We start from the raw sequence: 21,357 nt of genomic DNA, 5'->3' as shown, positions 1-21,357 counted from the left end.
CTTTGTCTGCTCTGTTTATAAATGTAAACACTATGCCAGGTGCAGTGGCTCACAACTGTAATCCCAGTACTTTGGGAGGCTGAGGCACGTGTATCATGAGGTCAGGAGTTTAAGACCAGCCTGGCTAGCATGGTAAAATCCTGTCTCTGCCAAAAATACAAAAATTAGCTGGGCATGGTGGCGCACGCCTGTAGTCCCAGCTACTCAGGAAGCTGAGGCAGGAGAATTGCTTGAACCCGGGAGGCAGAGGTTGCAGTGAGCCAAGATCGCGCCACTGCACTCCAGCCTGGGTGACAGAGCGAGACTCCGTCTGAAAAAAAAAAAAAAATTTAAACACTATGTAATTTCCCTGAGTGACTGGATCACCCCAAAACTATCTAAAAATAATTTCAAACACGTAAATGATTTGAGAACCAGAGACAGTAATATTGAACCCTTTGATAGGGTGGCAGTAGGCAGAACTGTGCAGGGAGACTTTCCAGTTTCCAAATACACATATACATTCAGAGCGAGAACTTCTTTTTTTTATTATTATTATATTTTTAAATTTTGATATGGAGTTTTGCTCTTGTTGCCCAGGCTGGATGGAGTGCAATGGGGCGATCTCGCTGCAACCTCCGCCTCCCGAGTTCAAGCGATTCTCCTGCCTCAGCCTCCCGAGTAGCTGGGATTACAGGCATGCGTCACCACGCCTGGCTAATTTTTGTATTATTAGTAGAGATGGGGTTTCTCCACGTTGGTCAGGCTGGTCTCACACTCCCAACCTCAGGTGACCCACCCGCTTTGGCCTCCCAAAGTGCTGGGATTACAGGCGTGAGCCACCGCACCCAGCCAGAGTGAGAACTTCTACTAAGGACTTACTGAAGTGACCAAGAGCTCTTCAGCTTTCTTTCTTCACTGTGGAGATAAGAATACTTGTTATAGCCTTTGCATATGATGCAAAAAAGATGACTAGTGTTTGTGAATTGATTTGAACTCTTTGGTAGAAGGATGCCAGGTACCTAGACAGCAAGATATAAAACTGTACAAGGCTGGGCATGGTGGCTCACGCCTGTAATCCCAGCACTTAGGGAGGCTGAGGTGGGCGGATCACGAGGTCAGGAGTTCAAGACCAGCCTGGCCAAGATGGTGAAACTCCGTCTCTACTAAAACTACAAAAATTAGCCAGGCATGGTGGTGCATGCCTATAGTACCAGCTACTTGGGAGGCTGAGGTAGGAGAATTGCTTGAGCCCAGGAGTTGGAGGTTGCAGTGAGCCGAGATCGTACCACAGCATCCCAGCTTGGGCAACAACAGAGTGAGACTTCATCTCAAAAAAAAAAAAAGCAAAATTGTACATTCTGGGTGAGTAATTACAGGGAGCTATACAGTCCTTAGAGGCAGGGTCAACACTCTTTGAACATCAGGTATTGTAGTAACTGGTAAGAAGACATCTGAGTTTTACCTACTCCTGATTTATTTAAAAGCCTGGAATTCCTTAACCTATCTTTGTTGACATAACACATGCAGATGAAATATGACAAGTCCCTCTCTGGTTCAAAATAGAATAAGCACACAGTGTCTAAGATTAGATGCCCTATTTAGGAAGTTTCAAAGGTGACGCCTGCCACCACACCTGGCTAATTTTTTGTATTTTTAGTAGAGATGGGGTTCCACCATGTTGGCCAGGCTGGTCTCGAACTCCTGACCTCAGGTGATCTGCCTGCTTCGGCCTCCCAAAGTGCTGGATTACAGGTGTGAGCCACTGCGCCCAGCTCTTTTTCCTTTTTTTGAGGGGGGGGGCCAAGGTCCCGCTCCGTCATCCAGGCTGGGCACCCAGTGGTGTGATCATAGCTCACTGCAGACTCAACCTCCCGGCTCAAGTAGCTGGGACTACAGGCATCTATCATTCCCAGTTAATTGTTTTATTTTTTGTAGAGACGGGGTCTCCCCATGTTGCACAGGCTGGCAAATAAGCATTGTTGAAGATTATTAGCAATAGATTGAAACTGGGAGAACTTATGGGCGTGGAGGAGGCATGAACGGGACTGATGAAAGGACAGAACGAACAGGAAGTTTCAAAGGTGAGCTTTAAGAGAGGAAATGACTCAGCCACAGTTTAGGGAGACAGTTCCAGTTAGGTGAGTTGTAGGTGATAATGTGGCTTGGGTGAGCTCATTATCTATAGACGACAAGATTCTAGAAGCTCACTCCGAGTGTCATCAGGAATCATGAACCAAAGCACAACATTACACAATATTTTTCCAACAGAGGAGGAAATATTGGCATTCTTTACTTTTAAAACTCAGGGCAGTTCTGGTTATTGAAGCTTAAGAGACAACTGGTATAATGACAGTAGCAACTAATAAAAATGATTGACATGAAGAAAAAATACTCGTATTAATCTAGTCTAAATTTGACTTATTCATCAAACATTTGAAGATCCACCCTTTCCCAGACTCTTGGGGTACAGTTTTGAAAAAGAGGGGTGTAGGTCCTTCCCTTCTACGAGGTTGCAATCCTGCAGATAAATGACTTTATGGTCTAGGAAGGATGAAGTCAAAGACTGCTGTATTAGTCCCTTTTCATACTGCTATAAAGAACTTCCCTGAGACTGGATAATTTATAAAGGAAAGAGGTTTAATGGACTCACAGTTCTGCATGGCTAGGGAGGCCTCAGGAAACTTACAATCATGGCAGAAGGGGAAGCAAGTACATCCTACATGAAGGGCAGGAGAGAGGAGAAAGTGAAGGAAGAAGAGCCCTTTATAAAACCATCAGTTCTCCTGAGAACTCACTATCACGAGAACAGCATGATCCAATCACCTCCCTCCCTTGACACATGGGGATTACAATTGGAGATGAGATTTGGGTCGGAACACAGAGCTGAACCATATCAATTGGATTACTGATATTTATAAAACCATGATTAAAATTAACGTAAACACATTCCATTGTAATTCTTTAAATAGGCAGCACATTTGAAGTTTCAAGAAAGGTAGTTTCAAGACAGATCAGGACAAAATATTGAGGAAGCCAGAGTGGCTGGTGCTAAGTAATTTGCCTAAAATTAGACGAGAAATTCTGTGAAGGCAGAGATTAGGTGTCTGGGTCACAGTGGATCAGCAGGGAGCAGTAGAGCACCTGAAAAGTCATAGCCAATCAATACTTCTTAAAAAATAAAAAAAACGGGCTGGGCTCAGTGGCTCATGCCTGTAATCTTAGCACTTTGGGATGCCAAGGAAGGAGGACTGCTTGAGGCCAGGAGTTGGAGACCAAACCTGGCAACATAGTGAGACTCCCATCTCTACAAAAAATTAAAAACAAAAAATAGCCTGGAGTGGTGGCGTGTACAGGTAGTCTTAGCTACTCGGGAGGTTGAGATGGGAGGAAAGATTGAGTCCAGGAGTTCAAGATCAGCCTGGGCAACATAGTGAGACTCCCTCTCTACAAAAAATAGAAAGGAATAAAGCAAAAATTGAGTACTCATTATGTGTAAGTATTGCTTTTGGAGTGTTTAGTATGAGTGTTACTGATCAGTACACAGAGATGGTGTAAATACAGTGTGATAAGTATTAAAGAGATAAGGCCCTGTGCAGTGGCTCACACCTGTAACCCCAGCACTTTGCTAGGAGTTCAGGACCAGCCTGGGCAACATGGCGAAATCCCATCTCTACAAAAAATACAAAAATATATGCTGGGCATGGTGGCACATGCCTGTGGTCCCAGCTACTTAGGAGGCTGAGGTGGGAGGATGGCTTGAGCCGGGGAGGCTGAAGCTGGAGTGAGCCAAGATCGTGCCACTGCACTCCAGCCTGGGTGACAGAGTGAGACCCAGTCTCAACAAACAAACAAACAAACAAAAAAAAGATTAAAGAAAAAAAGAGACAAGCATGGGAGGGAGCCTACTAGAATAGAATAGTGAGTCTAAAGAATTCAGGGATATGGAGGCTTCTTGGACAAAGTAATGCTTGAGCTGAGATTTTTTTGGGGGAGGGTTTTGTTTGTCTTAAGACAGGGTTTTTCTCTGTTGCCCAGACTGGAGTGCACTGGCACAATGATGCAATCAATTATGGCTCACTGCAGCCTGGACCTCCTGGGTTCAGGTGATTCTCCCATCTCAGCCTCCAGAGTAGCTGAGACTACAGACTCACGTGGCCACTCTGGCTAATTTTTGTATTTTTAGTAGGGACGGGGTTTTGCCATGTTGCCTAGGTTGGTCTCGAATTCCTGGGGCTTAAGCCATCCTCCCACCTCCGTCCCCGAAAGTGTTGGGATTACAGGCGTGAGCCATTGTGCCCGATCTGAGCTGAGTTTTGAAGACAGGCAATGGGGCACAGTATGTGTTAAATCACTGTGAAATGAAATAGCATTATACATTTGAGGAACCAAAAACAGTGCAATTTGGCTGAAGAATGAGGTGGCATGATGGTGTTACGGTAGATTAGGTTATAGGGTGGATCTAGATCTATTTAAATGCTATGTTAAAATTTCGGCTTTATTCTAAATTTAGAAATCACTAAACTATGTTAAACAGAGGAATGACAGAATCATATCTTCATTTTAGGAAGACCAATCAGGCAGCAGTGACAGTGCAAAGTGGGGGTAGAACGGAGGTGGGAAGGTTTAAACTAAAGTATAAAGAGAGATAATAGAATCCATAGGAAAGATATCACTGAGAAAGAAATTGGATTGTGGGGGCTGAGTGAAGGGTACTAGAATGACTGCTAGGCTTCAAGTTTGGATGTAGTGTCACTTAATAAGGTAGATAACAGAAGTAGAGGTTTTGTTTTTGTTTTGAGGGTAGGTGAGGAGGCAAAAAGGATAATAAATCCCGTCTTTCCTTAAGCTCAAGGTACCAATGGGACACATAAGTGTGCATGTTAGTCTTGTTTTGATGCTATCATCAGGTCACCCACTCTCACAAATGGTTTTCTTTGTTGTTGTTGTTGTTTTTGGGATGGAATCTCACTCTCTCTTTTGCCCAGGCTGGAGTTTAGTGGCATGATCTTGGCTCACTGCCACCTCTGCCTCCGGAGTAGCTGGGATTACAGGCAAGTGCCACCACATCCAGCTAATTTTTGTATTTTTTGAGTAAAGACAGGGTTTTGTCACGTGGGCCAGGCTCGTCTCCAACTCCTGAGCTCAAGTGATCTGCCCGTTTCGGCCTCCCCAAGTGCTGGGATTATAGGTGTGAGCCACCGCACTTGGCCACAAATGTCTGTGTGTGTGTGTGTGTGTGTGTGTCTTTGAGGCAGCATAATCTTTCCAAGCTTTTTATGTGCTATGAGGCCCCCCAAAAAGGAATCGGATGAATAAACAGGTTGTATGTTGGTAACTGTAAGATAAATAGTACTTTAATAATTTGAAGAAATATGAAATCTTAACACTTTGTGAAGCCAACGGGGGTGGACCACTTGAGCCCAGGAATTGGAGACTAGCCTGGACATCATGACAAAATCCCGTCTCTACAAAAAATACAAAAATTAGCTGGGCGTGGTGGATGCACGCCTGTAGTCCCAGCTACTCAGGAGGCTAAAGTGGGAGGACCACCTGAGCCAGGGAGCTCCAGGTTGCAATAAGCAGAGATTACACCACTGCATTCTAGCTCGGGCAACAGAGTGAGACCCTGTCTCAAAAAAATAATAAATAAAATAATAATTTGAAGAAATGGTCCTTAGCATTATAGTACTATGATCTAATATCTCATTTCATATATAAATAAAACATGGCAGCATCAGCAATAAGTCCAATCTGCTTTCCATTATACTGTAATAACAGTAAAGTAGACGTGATAAAATAAGATGAATTACTTTATCTCTTTGAAATTACTTCCTGATTGGTTGGTAGTGCATACTCCATAGTACAAGTCTTATTGGCTTTTGCAATAAAGAAAAAAATTTTAAAAAGTAACAGATCTTAAATGCAGTTTTCCTGTATCGCTATTAATATAATTACTGAACCTAATTTCCTTATGTTGCTAATTATTTTTGTATTATTTTTCAAACAAATGTTTCTTAGCTCTATTAATTTTTAGAAACATACTAGTGCATTAGGATATTTTCTAGGAAACTAAGTACATAAAAATACCCACGATTGTATTAAAATATTAGCCTTGTCTCTTATGCGTATATTACATTCACTCAAACTTTTAAAAATTTTTTTCCGACACGGAATCTCGCTTTGTCGCCACACTGGAGTGCAGCGATGCGATCTCGGCTCTCTGCAACCTCAGCCTCCTGGGCTCAAGCAATTCTCGTGCCTCAGCCTCCTCAGGAGCTGGGACTACAGGCGTGTGCCACCACGCCCGGTTAATTTTTCTATTTTTAGTAGAAATGCGGTTTCACAATGTTGGCCAAGCTAGTCTCGAACTCCTGGCCTCAAGTGATCGCCCACCTCGACCTCCCAAAGTGCTGGGATTACAGGCTTCAGCAGCCGCGCCTGGACATATTCACTTAAACATTTAATGACCCAGGAGAACATCCATCTAGGATTTTAAGTTGTACTCACAATGCTTTTATTTTCTGTTTCGATCAAAATAGTCCATTGATGACAATATTTGTGAGCCCATTCATTTCTAAGATATCAAATTGTTAGTCTACCCAGTTTCCTTTAAACTTTTCTCTCTCTACCTACCATCCTCAAGATCTAAAGGAATTCACTACCTCTTCTTCTCCCTAGAAAAAAAAAAATCGCTCCTCCCCCCTCCCAACCCCCCGAAACACAATCCATTCCAGAAAAGGAAAGAAGAGGGGACGCAAAGTGGAATAAGTTACGACGCGCGACCCAGCGCACAGAAACGGGACCAAAGCCCAGGCTCGAGACGGAGACGAGGAATCAGTAACCACAGCCGGAGGATCTTGGCTATTTGCCAGAAGAGAACTGACTGGTGCTAAGAAACCAGAGACAGAGCGAGTGACAGGAAGGGAAAGAGGGCCCACCCTTGGGACTGCCTGAAACACTCAAAGAATGAAAAAGAAACGTCAGGAATCCGAGACGGGCTGCTGTCGGCCAGAGCGACCAGCCAGTTTAATAACCAGCTCCGAAGCCCGTCACACGGGTGAGAGACCCTTGGGAAGGAAACTGCGCCTGGGGACGGCCTGCTCGAAGGAAACTGATAACCAGGAAGTCTACAGCCGCCTCGCTTCCAAAAGCCAGAGTCGGAGCCCCGGCGCCCTATAGCTGCAGTCAGACACCGCACCGGGTCTGACGGCCAGCCTAGAGGCGGAGCCCGAGCTCTTTCCCCGCCCTCTAACGGCGACCCGGGCTGCGTTCTCAGTGCGCCGGCGTAGGGTGAGGCCGGACTCTATTTGGCGATTAAGCGTGAGGCTGCGTTCGCTACCCAGCATGCTGTGCGCTAGTGACGGCCCTCCGCCTATCCCCTTCCCAACTCTCCCCCCACCCCTCCCGCCGCGGCCCCCCTTCCCCTAAAGTGAGTGAGTGAGACGGGCAGATGGAGGAGGGACTGTAATGGCGGCGGCCGGCAGCTCCCTGCTCTGACCCACGGCAGGCACACAGTAACGACCCCTTCCCCGCCCCTCTCCCGGCCGGCCTCCGCCCCGCAGCCAGCGCGGGGCCACCCTCTCCGGCCCTTCCCCTAGCTGTCGGCGTCTCGCCCTGCGCCCCGGCCGGGGCCCCATACACAATGGACGAGCTTGCCGGAGGCGGTGGTAGCGGCCCGGGGATGGCGGCCCCTCCCCGGCAGCAGCAGGGACCTGGGGGGAACCTGGGCCTTTCGCCGGGGGGGAACGGAGCGGCGGGCGGCGGGGGTCCTCCGGCCTCCGAGGGAGCGGGTCCCGCGGCAGGCCCCGAGCTGTCCCGGCCGCAGCAGTACACTATCCCGGGGATACTGCACTACATCCAGCACGAGTGGGCTCGGTTCGAGATGGAGCGGGCGCACTGGGAGGTGGAACGGGCCGAACTGCAGGTACCTCGTTGGGGTCGGTGTGCGGGACGGCTGCGGCGGCTGGGTTCCCGGCCGGGGGGTGGGGCCGGGGACTCCCCTCAGCCGGAGCCGGTGCCTTGGGAGGCCGAGCGGAACCTACCTGTGCTGCTCGGGGTGTGATGATCCTCTCAACGGCTTTTCTTGGAGTACCCCTCCCTTTTTCCCGCAGAAGCTTGCTCCCCAACCTTCACTAGCTACGCGGTGCGGGCCTCCTCCGGGCAGCCATTTTGGCTTTTAGTATGGCGTCTGCGGGGGCTCCTCCGGAGGCGGCCTTCCCGGGTCTCCGGGGCTTGGGGCCGAGCACCTTTCTGGGAGAGTCCGGTTTGGGGCCTCTCGACCCAGAGTTTGCTCTTGTTTGTTTCTCTTGAGATGAAGAGCCTAAAGAGAATGACTAGCATAGGCATCTTATCCCCCTTTTCCGGACAACCCCCCTTTCCGATTTGGCATATCTGGCCCCCTCCCTCAGTCTTGGTACGCACTTGCCCCTTGACAGCCACGCTTTTTTCCTGGGCTGCTACGGTGCACAGTGACTTGGGACTGACCTGTGAAGTTTTATTTCCAATCGTCAACTTTTTAAGTACTTTCTTACCTGAGATGCTGCCTTAGTCACTTGGATTCTCTGTAGTTATTCCTTACTTAGTGACTCATCAACGCTTTCAGCTCCGAATTTTTCTTTTCACAGTACTCTTCACTAGATCTCCTTTCCTTATCTCTTTATCCATAAAAAAACCCAACCAGACGATCGATGCTGTACTTATGAAACGACTGAAGAGATTTAATGTTCGCTTGAACTGAAATGTAGTTATGTTACTTGTGCAGGAGAAGCGAAGTGAGATGTTCTTAGGACCCTTCATAGTTGAGCTTGACTGGATCCTCTTGATGTGAACCTTTGATAGGCTACACATTTGGAAGCTGTTGGTAGTTAACTGCTCATGTCCTGGTTGTTAAAATTGCTGCATCTTTTTGAAAGGATTATTTAACTTTCTTGGGTATTTGTGTTTATTTTTAAGTACCTTTCCAGGGCAAATTTAGACTTAGAAGCAAAAAGCATGCGTCTAAATAGTATTGCACCTGTTCTTCAGACTGTTGTATATTTAGGAGGTAAGCAGTATTTGCTGTCGTGTATGTCATATGCCTATGGTGAATAGTTAAGCAAATGTAGTGCTGAAAGGAGGAGGATTGGATTAACTAGAAAGGGTGTCCTCAAACAAAGGGTGTCCTCTTTAGTTTGGTTCTGAACTAGTAAACTTTTATATGACTGCACAAAGTGGGTGAAGTTAAACTTTTCAAAAGTAAAAAATCCTTGGGTGTTTTGACACTGTATGAAGTCTTAAAAAATTGTAACACTTGTTATTTCATAGCTTTACAATTGTGTTTTGATATAATCTTGGGCTTTAAAATTATATAACTTTAAAAGAGCTGAAGTCAAAACTGGTTTCTTTTAAGTTGTGTATAGTCTTGCTTTAAAATACTTAAAATTTATAGAATTCTCTTGGTATACAGCTTTCTACTACCTACTGTAAACTTAATTTTCTGTGTGAGTAAAGTTAGGCATTTGTTTTTAAAATTTGGATTGACACATGCATTAAGGCATAGGCTCATTAAATAATACTTCACCAATCCCTGCTATGGTTTCTTTGACCTTTGTACTATTGTATGCAAGTTTTGATTTTAACACTCTTTAAGTTAGCAATTCCCGTTTTTCACCCATAAACTTCACTAATGTGAGGAGCTGAGAAGAAAGATATCTTGTGCGCAAATTAGTAAAACCTCTGCTATATATTAAAGAAGCCTTTATTGCCTGCTCTAGCATTTGCTTTCCCTTCTTGGTCTCCTCTCCTTAACGGCAGCAGCAAAGTATTTTAAGGAAGATTCCTTTTGCTTGCTTGCTTGCTTTCAGTTCTATTGGTACGGTAGTTCTGTTATTAGCCATCCTAAGTTATTGTTTGTTTCCTTGTTTTGAAGAAGTCCTACAGTGTTTCTACACTTATTTCATACTGATTCTTTTGGAATAAAATGTTCATGATGGCATTGGTTTTTTTTGTGTTATATATTTAAAATGTTTTATTGGGTTAACTTAGTTAATAAGGTGTCTAGTTTCCATCAGGAATATTGAATTTGCCTTAGGTGCCTTCAGTCTACTGAGATTGCTTGTGAGATGCATATTTTAAAATGTATGTGTTGAATACATATTTGTGGGAGGATGTAGTGAAGCATCAGTGGATTTTTACTGTAAACTTAAACTTATTTTTAAGAAAGACAATCTAGAAATAAGACAACTTACATATTATTATGTACAGTCTCCGGTGCGCTGTCATCTACACATATTTTTAAAGTGTTAATTATGGAATAGTTTCAATAGAGAACATGAACTTAAGGAATACACCATATTGATATAAAATTTTAATGGGGAATATTATTTTCCCTGGCTTTGGGAGAGATATTAAAAGTAACTTTGCAGTATGATTCTGTTCTCCGTAAAAAGAATTTATAGTAAAGGTCTTAGAAACTTGGGACGAAACCAAAGGATCATGTCTTAAAGCTCTTCTGTCTCTGATTCTTCCTTACCTTGAACTCAGGTAAAGCACTGTTAGTAAGGTCGTAGGACAGTCGTTTCTTAACTTTTATATAACATGAATTACCAAAATTCCACAGACAGTCCAGTTCAAGCCCTAGATCAATCCAGATCTCCAGAGAATAAGAGGCCTGCATATTTTTTAAAGTTCTACAAGTGATTCTTTCTTCACAGTAGTGCCTGTTAGAGAGAAAAATCGCTACACTACACTTTTCTTTTTTGTAATTTCATAGTAGATTCATTAAAATCTTGTCATGGAAAAGACACTAGGATTTGCAAATCACTGTTCTAGAGTAGCTTATGAAAATCCTGAAAATAGAAAATTCAGGAGATTCCCCCCTTAGAAATGAAGAAATCAAGCAAAATATCTCCTACTAACTTAAGGATCTTTAAGCAGCAACATCTATCATGTTACGACTTCTAAAAGTTAGAAACTGCAACTGCCAGTTAATCAGCACTATAACCTTCTGCGGTAGGTATTCCTATTTTACAGGTGAGGAGACAAATTTAGGTAGGTTAAATAATTTTGCCAGGGTCACCTAGCCATAAAGTATTGCAGCTGAGATTCAAACTCAGGTCTGTCTGATTCCAAAGCCTGTGGTCATATCACCACTCTTGTAACCATTATGTTATACTGTCTTAGCACTTTTTTATAGAGTGGAATCTGACTTGTAATTCTTCGTCTAGTTTTGTGTGGCCCACACCACTTGAGTACATTTCAATAAAGTTTTATTGAGCTCCCATGATGCTGCTGCAAGGCATAGTTTATATATATTGCTAATGTGTCCTTATATTTTTCTTTGTAGTTTGTATATAGTAAGTGTATTTTGGGTATATACAAAATGCTTGTTTGCCAAGTGTAGAAATATGACATACCTAATACAAGAAAATGTAGTCAAAGAGTTTTTGTTCTTTTTCTTTTTTTGAGACGGAGTCTGGCTCGACTGTTGCCTGGGCTAGAGTGCAATGGCGCCATCTCAGCTCCCAGCAAGCTCCGCCTCCGGGTTCATGCCATTCTGCTGCCTCAGCCTCCCAAGTAACTGGGACTACAAGTGCCCGCCACCACGCCTGGCTAATTTTTTTATATTTTTAGTAGAGACGGGGTTTCACCATGTTAACCAGGATGGTCTCGATCTCCTAACATCGTGGTCTGCCCACTTTGGCCTCCCAAAGTGCTGGGATTACAGGCTTGAGCCACCGTGCCCGACTGACAGTGATTTTTCATAAAGGTGTTGCCTTTATTCTGGGATTTTTTTCCCTTCATACATTTTTACTGTTAGGCGTTTCCTTTTTCAGATTATGGTGATAGTAAAGTTAAAAAAATTTTATTGAAGGTATTAAGGGAGTCCACTACCTTGTGTCAGATTCCCTGTTTCTTTTTGAAGTCCTTGAAGTGAAGTTTAGGGACCACTGATCTAGAATTCTCTGTATGCTCCTCCACTAGCCAGTAACCCCACTCTGTAGTCTGCCTTTTCACACTACTCTCCCCTCACTCCCTTCTAAACACTTTGTATAACACTATGTTTTCTGTTCATGATTGACCTTCAAATTGCTAAATCCTGTGGCCTCATAGACCATATATACCTAATCAACACTCTGCCGTTAACAACTTCTTCAAAATTCTTTTCTTTTCTTTCTTTTTTTTTTTTTGAGACGGAGTCCCACTCTGTCGCCCAGGCTGGAATGCAGTCGCCAGATCTCAGCTCACTGCAAGCTCCGCCTCCCGGCCTGAGTAGCTGGGACTACAGGCGCCCGCCACCTCGCCCGGCTAGTTTTTTGTATTTTTTAGTAGAGACGGGGTTTCACCGGGTTAGCCAGCATGGTCTCGATCTCCTGACTTTGTGATCCGCCCGTCTCGTCTCGGCCTCCCAAAGTGCTGGGATTACAGGCTTGAGCCACCGCGCCCGGCATCAAAATTATTTTCTTTTGCTTCCACTCTGTTTTTCCTGTCATCCACTTATCACTTTTCTTCATATATTTTCTTTCTTTTGTTCCCAGTTGTTACATGGGGTTCTGGTTCTATTTTATGTTTTCACTGTATATTCAGAATCAGATTTTTGGCTACCATGTACCATCTTAATAATACCTAACATTGATTTACTCTTTCCTAAGTGTTATTCCTGTGCTCCAGTATTTCAGTATTCATTTAATTCGTTCAGTATTCATTTAATTCTCAAAACAACTCAGTGAGGTTGATACAGGTATAATTGGTGTCTTTTTTTTTTTCTTTTTTCTGACACTGCCATATTGAGGTCCAGAGGTTAAGTAATCTATGCAACTAGGAGGCAGTAGAACTGGGATTTAAACTTAGACTGCCTGTAGAGGCCATGTTCTTAACCACTACTAGATTTTTGGCATCCAGATGTCCCTTGTATTTCTAATTTCCTGTTTAGTTTTTCTTCCTCCAATTCAATGCATCCATTCAGTTAATCTCAAGTGCCTGCCTCTTCCCCTTGACAAAACACACTTGTTTGTTCTTTATTCCTTGCCGCATTAAAGTTAACAGTATCCTCCCCATCCCTAGTACTATAGAGGTCATTGAACTTTCCCCCTGTGTATGTTTGGCCTGTGAGTTTTATTGATTCCAGCATGATTATTTGGTGGTATTTGAGTGCGATTTTATGCTAGATCCTGGGTGTATAATGATGTATGAGACAAATACTTTGTCCTCAGGGAGCTTATACTCTAGAAATAATTTTTTTTTTTTTCAAGAGAGGGTCCTGCTCCATTGCCCAGGCTGGAGTGCAGTGGTGCCAACATGGCTCACTGTAGCCTCAGCCTCCTCAGCTAAAGTGATCCTCCTGCCGCAGCCTTCTGAGTAGGTGGGACTACAGACATGTGCTATCACACCAAGCTGTTTTTATTTTTAGTTCAGATGGGTTCACAGTTTGTTGCCCAGGCTGGTTTCAAACTCCTGGGCTCAAATGATTCTCCCTCTTCATCCTCCCAAAGTCCAAAGTGTTGGGATTACAGGTATGAGCCACCATGCCTGGCCAATGAAATGTTACAAACAACAAATTAACAGAATGCTGAGAGAATAAATGGTGATAAGAAACCTGTATATGTAATGGAGTTTCAGATAATACCTAATATTTATTGAGCACTTTTTTTTTAGAGAGACAGAGTTTTTGCTCTGTCACTCAGGCTGGAGTGCAGTGGTGCCATTTCAGCTCACTGCAACCTTCACCTCCTGGGTTCAGGCGATTCTCATGCCTCAGTCTTCTGAGTAGCTGGAATTACAAGCACCCACCAACACGCCCAGCTGATTTTTTTTATTTTTAGTAGAGACGGAGTTTCACCATGTTGGCCAGGCTGGTCTTGAAGTCCTGACCTCGAGTGATCTGCCCACCTCGACCTCCCAAAGTGCTGAGATGACAGGCGTGAGCCACTGTGCCTGACCTGTTGAACACTTTCAATGACATTATTTTAGGTTCTTCAATACAGTTAATTCTCATAAAGTTCCTAAATATATACTTTTAGATCTGAAGTATCAGGAATACCTAATTGTACAAAGAGCATTCCAGTTGGAAGCTACAGCATTTAGCAGAAGTTCTAAAGTAGGAAAGAGCTTCATTTAAACTGTGTGAACTGGCCAGGTGTGGTGTCTCATGCTTGGAGTCCCAGCACTTTGGGAGGTTGAAGTGGGAGGATCACTTGAGCCCAGGAGCTGGAGTCCAACTTGGGCAACAGTGAGACCCTGTCTCTAAAAAAGAAAATGTGTAAACTGGACTATAATGATTCAAAAGGCTAAGTAATATAGATAACATCAGTATCCTAAAATATATTCTAATTCACTGATTCTTGATTTTTTGGGGGATTGTGTAGTCCCCTTTGCATATATTATGAAACCTATGGAGCCTCTTACAGTTTTTTTCCAAAAAGGGTAAGAAAATTTTACTTAGAATGCCCATGAAGCCTGACTGCTGACCTAAGGAAGTAACTGATTTAATCTGTGCTTTTTATTTCTGTACTAATATTGCCTTAGTTCAGAGTACTCCTCCTGCCGGAATTCTTTGAGATAATCTCCTTACAGGTTTGTTTCATCCATTGCACCTCTTAACAGTTTATCCTTTATATCATAAATATGATTGTATTATGTATAACCCTCCTTTCCTTTTTTTATGAAAAGTTTCAAACATGTATGAAAATAATGTAGTATTGTGACTTCCCACAAACCTGTCACTCATCTTAAACAGTAACAACTGATGATCAGTCTTGTTTTACCTGTACTTCTATCCAATCATTGTCCATTCCAAATTATTATTATTTTCTATTATTTATTTTTAAGAGACAGGGTCTCGCTATGTTGCCCAGGCTGGAGTGCAGTGGTGCAATCGTAGCTCACTGCAGCCTCAAAACTCCTGGGTTCAAATGGGCCTCCCACCTCAGCCTCCCAAATAGCTTGGACTATATAGTCCAGGTGCCACCACGCTTGGCTAATTTTGTTTTTAGTAGAGACGGGATCTTTCTATGTTGTCTAGGCTGGTCTTGAGATCATGGCCTCAAGCAATCCTCCTACCTTGGCGTCTCAAGAGTGCTGGGATTAAAGCATGAGCCATTATGCCTGGCATTTTTTATTTTAAATTTTTTTTATTATTTTTTTGAGGCAGAGTCTCGCTGTGTCGCCCAGGCTGGAGTGCAGTGCAGTGGTGCGATCTCAGCTCACTGCAGGCTCCGTTCCCCCCACCCACCCCCGTTTCAAACGATTCTTATGCCTCAGCCTCCAGAGTAGTTGGGATTACAGGTGTGTCATGCCTGGCTAATTTTTTGAAGTTTTCGTAGGGATGGGCTTTCACCATGTTGGCCAGGCTGGTCTCGAACTCCTGACCTCAGGTGATCTGCCCACCTTGGCCTCCCAAAATGCTGGGATTACAGGTGTGAGCCACCATGCCTGGCCTAAATTTTCTTTTCTTCTATAAGTGCTTGAAGTTACAGAGTTCTGAAGTTGTTGAGCTTCTCTCTGCTATTGATTTGAGCAAGTTCTGGGCACTGATGGCTTTCATCTTCTCATTTTCTGCCGCTTTTGCAAGTTGATCAACAAGCTCAATTAAACCACCAATGATTTTTTGAAACTGGCCAATTTTGTTCACAAAGTTCTTACATTCTTTCTTGAGCTTTATGGTCTACTGGGTAATCTCTGAGTCCAACACCCACCGCTTGTTCAGCTCATCAAAGTGCAGTCCCTCTTCACCCAGAATGTCTTTTACCATAGGTGTTTCCCATCCAGCTTCCCCTAGAGAAGCTCTGCTCTGAAGGAGTGACAGTGGCAGGAGGAGGTGTGTCATAGGAACAAGGGTCGAGAAAGAATAAAGTTTACTTGCTTGTCACAGGTATTGTTCATTCAACACAGATTTCTTGGAGTGCCCACTACATGCCAACACTGCTAGATGCTGGGGGTACAAAGATGAATGCAACATGGTGCCCACCCTGCTAGCCCTGTGGCGGCAGCTTACTATGACCCAGGCTGATATAGACTGGCAGCTTCTCCCCGTCACTGGCAGCTGTTATGCAGGCAGCCTGCCTTGGCTGTTGCCATGACTGCAGAGACTCTTTACCCATGACCTGAAATATATTTTTATTAAGGTTTTTTTTTTTTTTTTTGCAAAATGCTTTTAAATTTATTTAAATTAATTTCCTTTTTTTTTTTAATTGAGGCAGAGTTGCGTTTTGTTGCCCAGGCTGGGGTACAGTGGGTGCGATCCTGGCTCACTGCAACCTCTGCCTCCCAGGTTCAAGCAATTCTCCTACCTCAGCCTCTTGAGTAGCTGGGATTACAGGCATGCACCACCATGCCCAGCTAATTATTTTGTATTTTTAGTAGAGATGGGGATTCACCATGTTGGCAGGGCTGGTCTCGAACCCCTGACCTCAAGTGATCACCCACCTTGGCCTCCCAAAGTGCTGGGATTACAGGTGTGAGCCACCATGCCCAGCCTAAATAACTGTGTATACTCACTTGTGTGTGTACACACTCACTACCCCTCATAAGACCATTGCAGTTTTAGGTTCACAGCAAAGTTTACCAGAAAGTACAAGCAGTCGCCTAACCTAATGTTTTGCCTTTTCCAGAATACATTCATATACCTTCCCATGGTACTCTTGGGGGAAATTTGTTCCAGGAGTTCTCCTCCAGGATACAAAATTATTAGATGCTCAAGTCCCTCAATGCAATGACTTCGTAACTTATTCACATCTTCATGTATATTTTAAATCTCTAGATTACTTATAATTAATACAATCTAAATGCTGTGTAAATAGTTGTTATACTTTTTTAAAATTTTTATTTGAGACAGGGTCTCAGTCTGTCACCCAGGCTGGAGGGCAGTGAAACAATCACTGCTCACTGCAGCCTCGACCTCTGGGTTCAGGTGATCCTCCCATCTCAGCCTCCTGAGTAACTAGGACTACAGGCACCCGCCACCACACCTGACTAATTTTTGTATTTTTTCTAGAGACAGAGTTTTGCTAAGTTGCCAAGGCTGGTTTCAAGCTCCTGGACTCAAACGATCTACCCTCCTCGGCCTCCCAAAGTGCTAGGATTACAGGTGTCAGCTACTGCACCTGGCTAGTTGCTATAATTTTAAAAAACTATTTTTTGCCCGGGCGCGGTGGCTTATGCCTGTAATCCCAGCACTTTAGGAGGCCAAGGCGGGTGGATCACAAGGTCAGGAGTTTGAGACCAGCCTGGCCATTATGGTGAAACCCTGTTTCTACTAAAAATACAAAAATTAGCCAGGTGTGGTGGCACACGCCTGTAATCCAAGCTACTCAGGAAGCTGAGGGCAGGAAAATCACTTTAACCCAGAGGTGAAGGTTGTAGTGAGTTGAGATCACACCACTGCACTTCAGCCTGGGTGACAGAGCGAGACTCTGTCTCAAAATATATATATATATTTTTTATTGTTTTTCCAGAATATTTTTGCCTTGCCATTGTTTGAATCTGTGAATGGGGAACCCTTGGATACAGAGAGTGGCCTTAGTTTGAATCATAATATGTAGCCTTTTCACTTAGTAGCAGTGCATTTAAGGCTTCTCCTTGTCTTTTCTATGGGTTATTTCTTTTTAGTGCTGAACAATATTCCATTTATGGTTGTACCACAGTTTGTCTATTCACCTTTTGGAGGGTATCTTGGTTACTTTCAAGTTTTGTCAATTACGAGTAAAGGCTATAAACATCCATGTGCAGGTTTTGTGTGGACGTATGAGTTTTCATGTAATTTGAGTAAATACCAGGGAGTGTGATTGTTGGATCATATGGTAAGATTATATTAAGAAACTGCCAAATGGTCTTCCAAAATGGCTGTACCATTTTGCATTCCCACCAGTAATGAGTAATGAGTGAGAATTACTATTGCTCCACTTTCAGCTTTTGGAGTTGTAGTGTTTTGGATTTTAACCATTTTGGTAGTTACGTACTGGTATCTCACTGTTTTTAATTTACATTTCCCTAATGAAAAACAGTATTGAAGATAGGCATGGTAACATGTGCCTGAAGTCCCAGCTACCTGGTGGAGGGGTGAGATGGAGGATTGCTTGAACCCCAGAGGTTGTGGCTACTGTGATCCATGATCGCTCCACTGCACTCCAGCCTGGGTGACAGAGTGAGTCCCTGTCTCACAAGGTTCTGTAGAGGACTGGTGGGAACAGAACTGAACTTCTAAAAGTAAATGTCTTGACGGCTGCTTTCCAAGGCCTGGCTATAAGTATGGTCTGCAGTGCCAAAAGGAGCATACACCTCTTCTTAAAATTGAGGGTGTTGGCTGGGCACGGTGGCTCATGCCTGTAATCCCAGCACTTTGGGAGGCCAAGACAGGTGGATCACCTGAGGTCAGGAGTTCAAGACCAGCCTGACCAACATGGTGAAACCCTGTCTCTACTAAAAGTACAAAAAAATTAGCTGAGTGTGATGGCACATGTCTGTAGTTCCAGCTACTCGGAAGGCTGAGACAGGAGAATTGCTTGTACCCGGGAGGCGGAGGTTGCAGTGAGCCGAGATCGTGCCATTGTACACCAGCCTGGGTGATGAATGAAACTCCGTCTCAAAAAAAAAAAAAAAATTGAAAGTGTTTAAGCTCAAGATGAAACTGTATTCTATTTAAGAGATGTGCTTACGTGTATAAAGCAAAGAATAACATAGTCAAATGGAACAAAACTAGAGTAATTGGGGAAACGCAACTCATACCTGTGGAAACAGTGGCATGGTTCGTGTCAAATTCTGAAGCAGCCTTCCTGGTAAGGCTACTGGACACAGAATATCCTTCAAGGAAAGTAATGAAAAGTAAATAAATAAAAGTGGGTGTGAGGCCGGACATGGTGGCGCTTACGCCTGTAGTCCCAGCACTTTGGGAGGCCGAGGCGGGCGGGTCACTTGAGGTCAGGAGTTTGAGACCAGCCTGACCAACGTGGTCATCTTGTCTCTACAGAAAAATACAAAAATTAGCCAGGCATTGTGGCGCATGCTTGTAATCCCACCTACTTGGGAGGCTGAGGCAGGAGAATCACTTGAACCTGGGAGGTGGAGGTTGTAGTGAGCCAAGATTGCGCCACTGTACTCTAGCCTGGGCGACAGACTCCAGCCTGGGCAACAGAGTGAGACCCTGCTTTTTTTTTAAGTGGGTTTGTGCTCTTGTAATGAAAAAGAAAAAAGGTTTAAAAAGGATGTGCTTTTGACCAATATGTAATGCTGTTTCAGGGTAGTACCAGTATCTTGTGTTCGGTGGAACCAAGGTAAACACAAGGTACTGGTATTACCTTGAGATAGCATTAACACCTAAGTGGTTTCAGTGAACAAGATTTAAAAGACTAGAATTAAAGCAATTATAAATGTGCAGTAAAATTTTGGACAACTTTTAGATAGACTTTATAAAAAGACTTAAAAATTCCTATTAAAAATTTTGCACTTTGGCCAGGTGTGGTGGCTCATACCTGTAATCCCAGCACTTTTGGAGGCCGAGAGGCAGGTGGATGACGAGGTTAGGAGTTCGAGAACAGCCTGACCAACATGGTGAAACTCCGTCTCTACTAAAAATACAAAAATTAGCAGAGTGATGTCACGTACCTGTAATTCCAGCTACTCAGGAGACTAAGGCAGGAGAATCACTTGAACCCAGGAGGCGGAGGTTGCAGTGGGCCGAGATCACATCACTGCACTCCAGCTTGGGCAACAGAGCAAGACTGTCTCAACAACAACAACAACAACAACAAAAATTTTTGCGCTTTCAGGACACTTACAGGCTCCTTCCTATAATCCCAGCACTTTGGGAGACCGAGGCAGGAGGATAACTTGAAGTCAGGAATTCAAGACCAGTCTGGGCAACAAAGTGATACCCTGTCTCTACAAGAAAATTAAAAAATTTAGCTGGACACAATGATGTTGTGCCTGTAGTCTCAGCTACTCGGGAAGCCAGGGCGGGAGGATCACTTGAGCCCAAGGGTTCAAGGCTGCCGTGAGCCATGATAGCACCACTGCACTCTCGTCTGGGCAACAGACTGAGACTGTCTCAAAAAAAAATATGGTAATAATAGTAATGATGATTGCTTTGAGAAGCCAAGGCAGGAGGATTGGTTGAGGCCAGGAGTTTGAGACCAGCCTGGGCAACATAGTGAGACTCCCCGCTTTCTACAGAAAAGAAAAAAATTAGCCGGATATAGTGATGTGCACCTGTAGTCCTAGCTTTGGAGGCTCAGGCGAGAGGATTGCTTGAGCTCAGGAGTTTGAAGCTATAGTGAGCTGTCATCAAGTCACTGCACTTCAGCCTGGTAAAAGACTCTGTCTATTAAAAAAAATTGTATTTTGAATAAGTAATATGTGGTTCAAAATTAGGTCTTATACTCACCATGATCCTGTCTACTACCCCCACTGCCAAGTTAGTAATGGACTACTTTTTTTTTAGTCTGTGTGTGTCCCTCTGTAGTGTTTTTTATGTAGGTAGATGAAAGCAAATATGTTTTCGTCCTTTTCTGGTACAACGTGGCAAACTATATAACCTATTTTTCACTATAATTTTTTCTTTTTTTGAGATGGAGGTCTTGCTCTTTCATCCAGGCCAGAGTGCAGTGACGCGATCTTGGCTCACTGCAACCTCTACCTCCTGGGCTCAATTGATCCTCCCACTTCAGCCTTCCAAGTTTGGGACTACAGGAACGTGCTTCCACACCTGACTATTTTGTTGTTGTTGTTTTGTAGAGATGGGGGTTTCCCTATATTATCCAGGCTAGTCTTGAACTTCTGGGCTTAAGCATTCTGCCCACCTCAGCCTCTCAAAGTGCTGGGATTATAGGTGTAAACCACTGCCTACTTTACTTTTTCATTTAGCATGTTGAGAGATCATTCCAAACCTGCTAATAGCATCCTCACTTCTTTTTTTCTTTTTTTCTTATTGCCCAGGGTAGAGTGCAGTAGCGCAATCTCAGCTCACTGCAACCTCTGCCTTCCGGTTTCAAGCGATTCTCCTGCCTCAGCCTCTCAAGTCGCTGGGATTACAGGCACCCGGCACCACGCCCATCTAATTTTTTTGTGTTTTTGGTAGAGATGGGGTTTCACCATGTTGGTCAGGCTAGTCTCTTACTGCTGACCTCGTGATCCACCCTCCTCGGTTTCCCAAAGTGCTGGGATTACAGGCGTGAGCCGCCGTGCCCGGCCCTACATCCTCTCTTCTTTTTAACAACTGCATAGTATTCTGTGTAGATGGGCCGTAGTTGATCCACCTAATCCACTGTTGCTGGACAGTTGTGTTAAATTTTCTTTTTTTTTTTTTTTGAGACAGAGTCTTGCTCTGTCACCCGGGCTGGAGTGCAGTGGCCGGATCTCAGCTCACTGCAAGCTCCACCTCCCGGGTTCACGCCATTCTCCTGCCTC

The 21,357-nt window shown here is 44.0% G+C and overlaps 1 protein-coding gene and 1 pseudogene across 2 annotated transcripts in view; one reads left to right on the top strand and one right to left on the bottom strand.

Moving 5' to 3' along the window:
- The first annotated feature begins 7,288 nt into the window (after positions 1-7,288).
- The window catches only part of STRN3 (striatin, calmodulin binding protein 3), a 145,701-nt gene continuing 131,632 nt past the window's right edge, over positions 7,289-21,357 (top strand). For both annotated transcript variants that reach the window (XM_011941852.1, XM_011941851.1), the window contains exon 1: positions 7,289-7,906. In XM_011941852.1, coding sequence (XP_011797242.1) covers positions 7,625-7,906 — 282 coding nt within the window. In that variant the 5' untranslated portion in view covers positions 7,289-7,624. The remainder of the gene's footprint in view (positions 7,907-21,357) is intronic.
- LOC105511697 lies at positions 8,119-15,709 on the bottom strand (annotated as a pseudogene).

Source organism: Colobus angolensis, unplaced genomic scaffold (genome assembly GCF_000951035.1).
Source record: "Colobus angolensis palliatus isolate OR3802 unplaced genomic scaffold, Cang.pa_1.0 Scaffold202, whole genome shotgun sequence".
Lineage (NCBI taxonomy): Eukaryota > Metazoa > Chordata > Mammalia > Primates > Cercopithecidae > Colobus > Colobus angolensis.
Note: the sequence above shows the minus strand (reverse complement) of the source record. Positions and strands in the feature narration are given on the sequence as shown.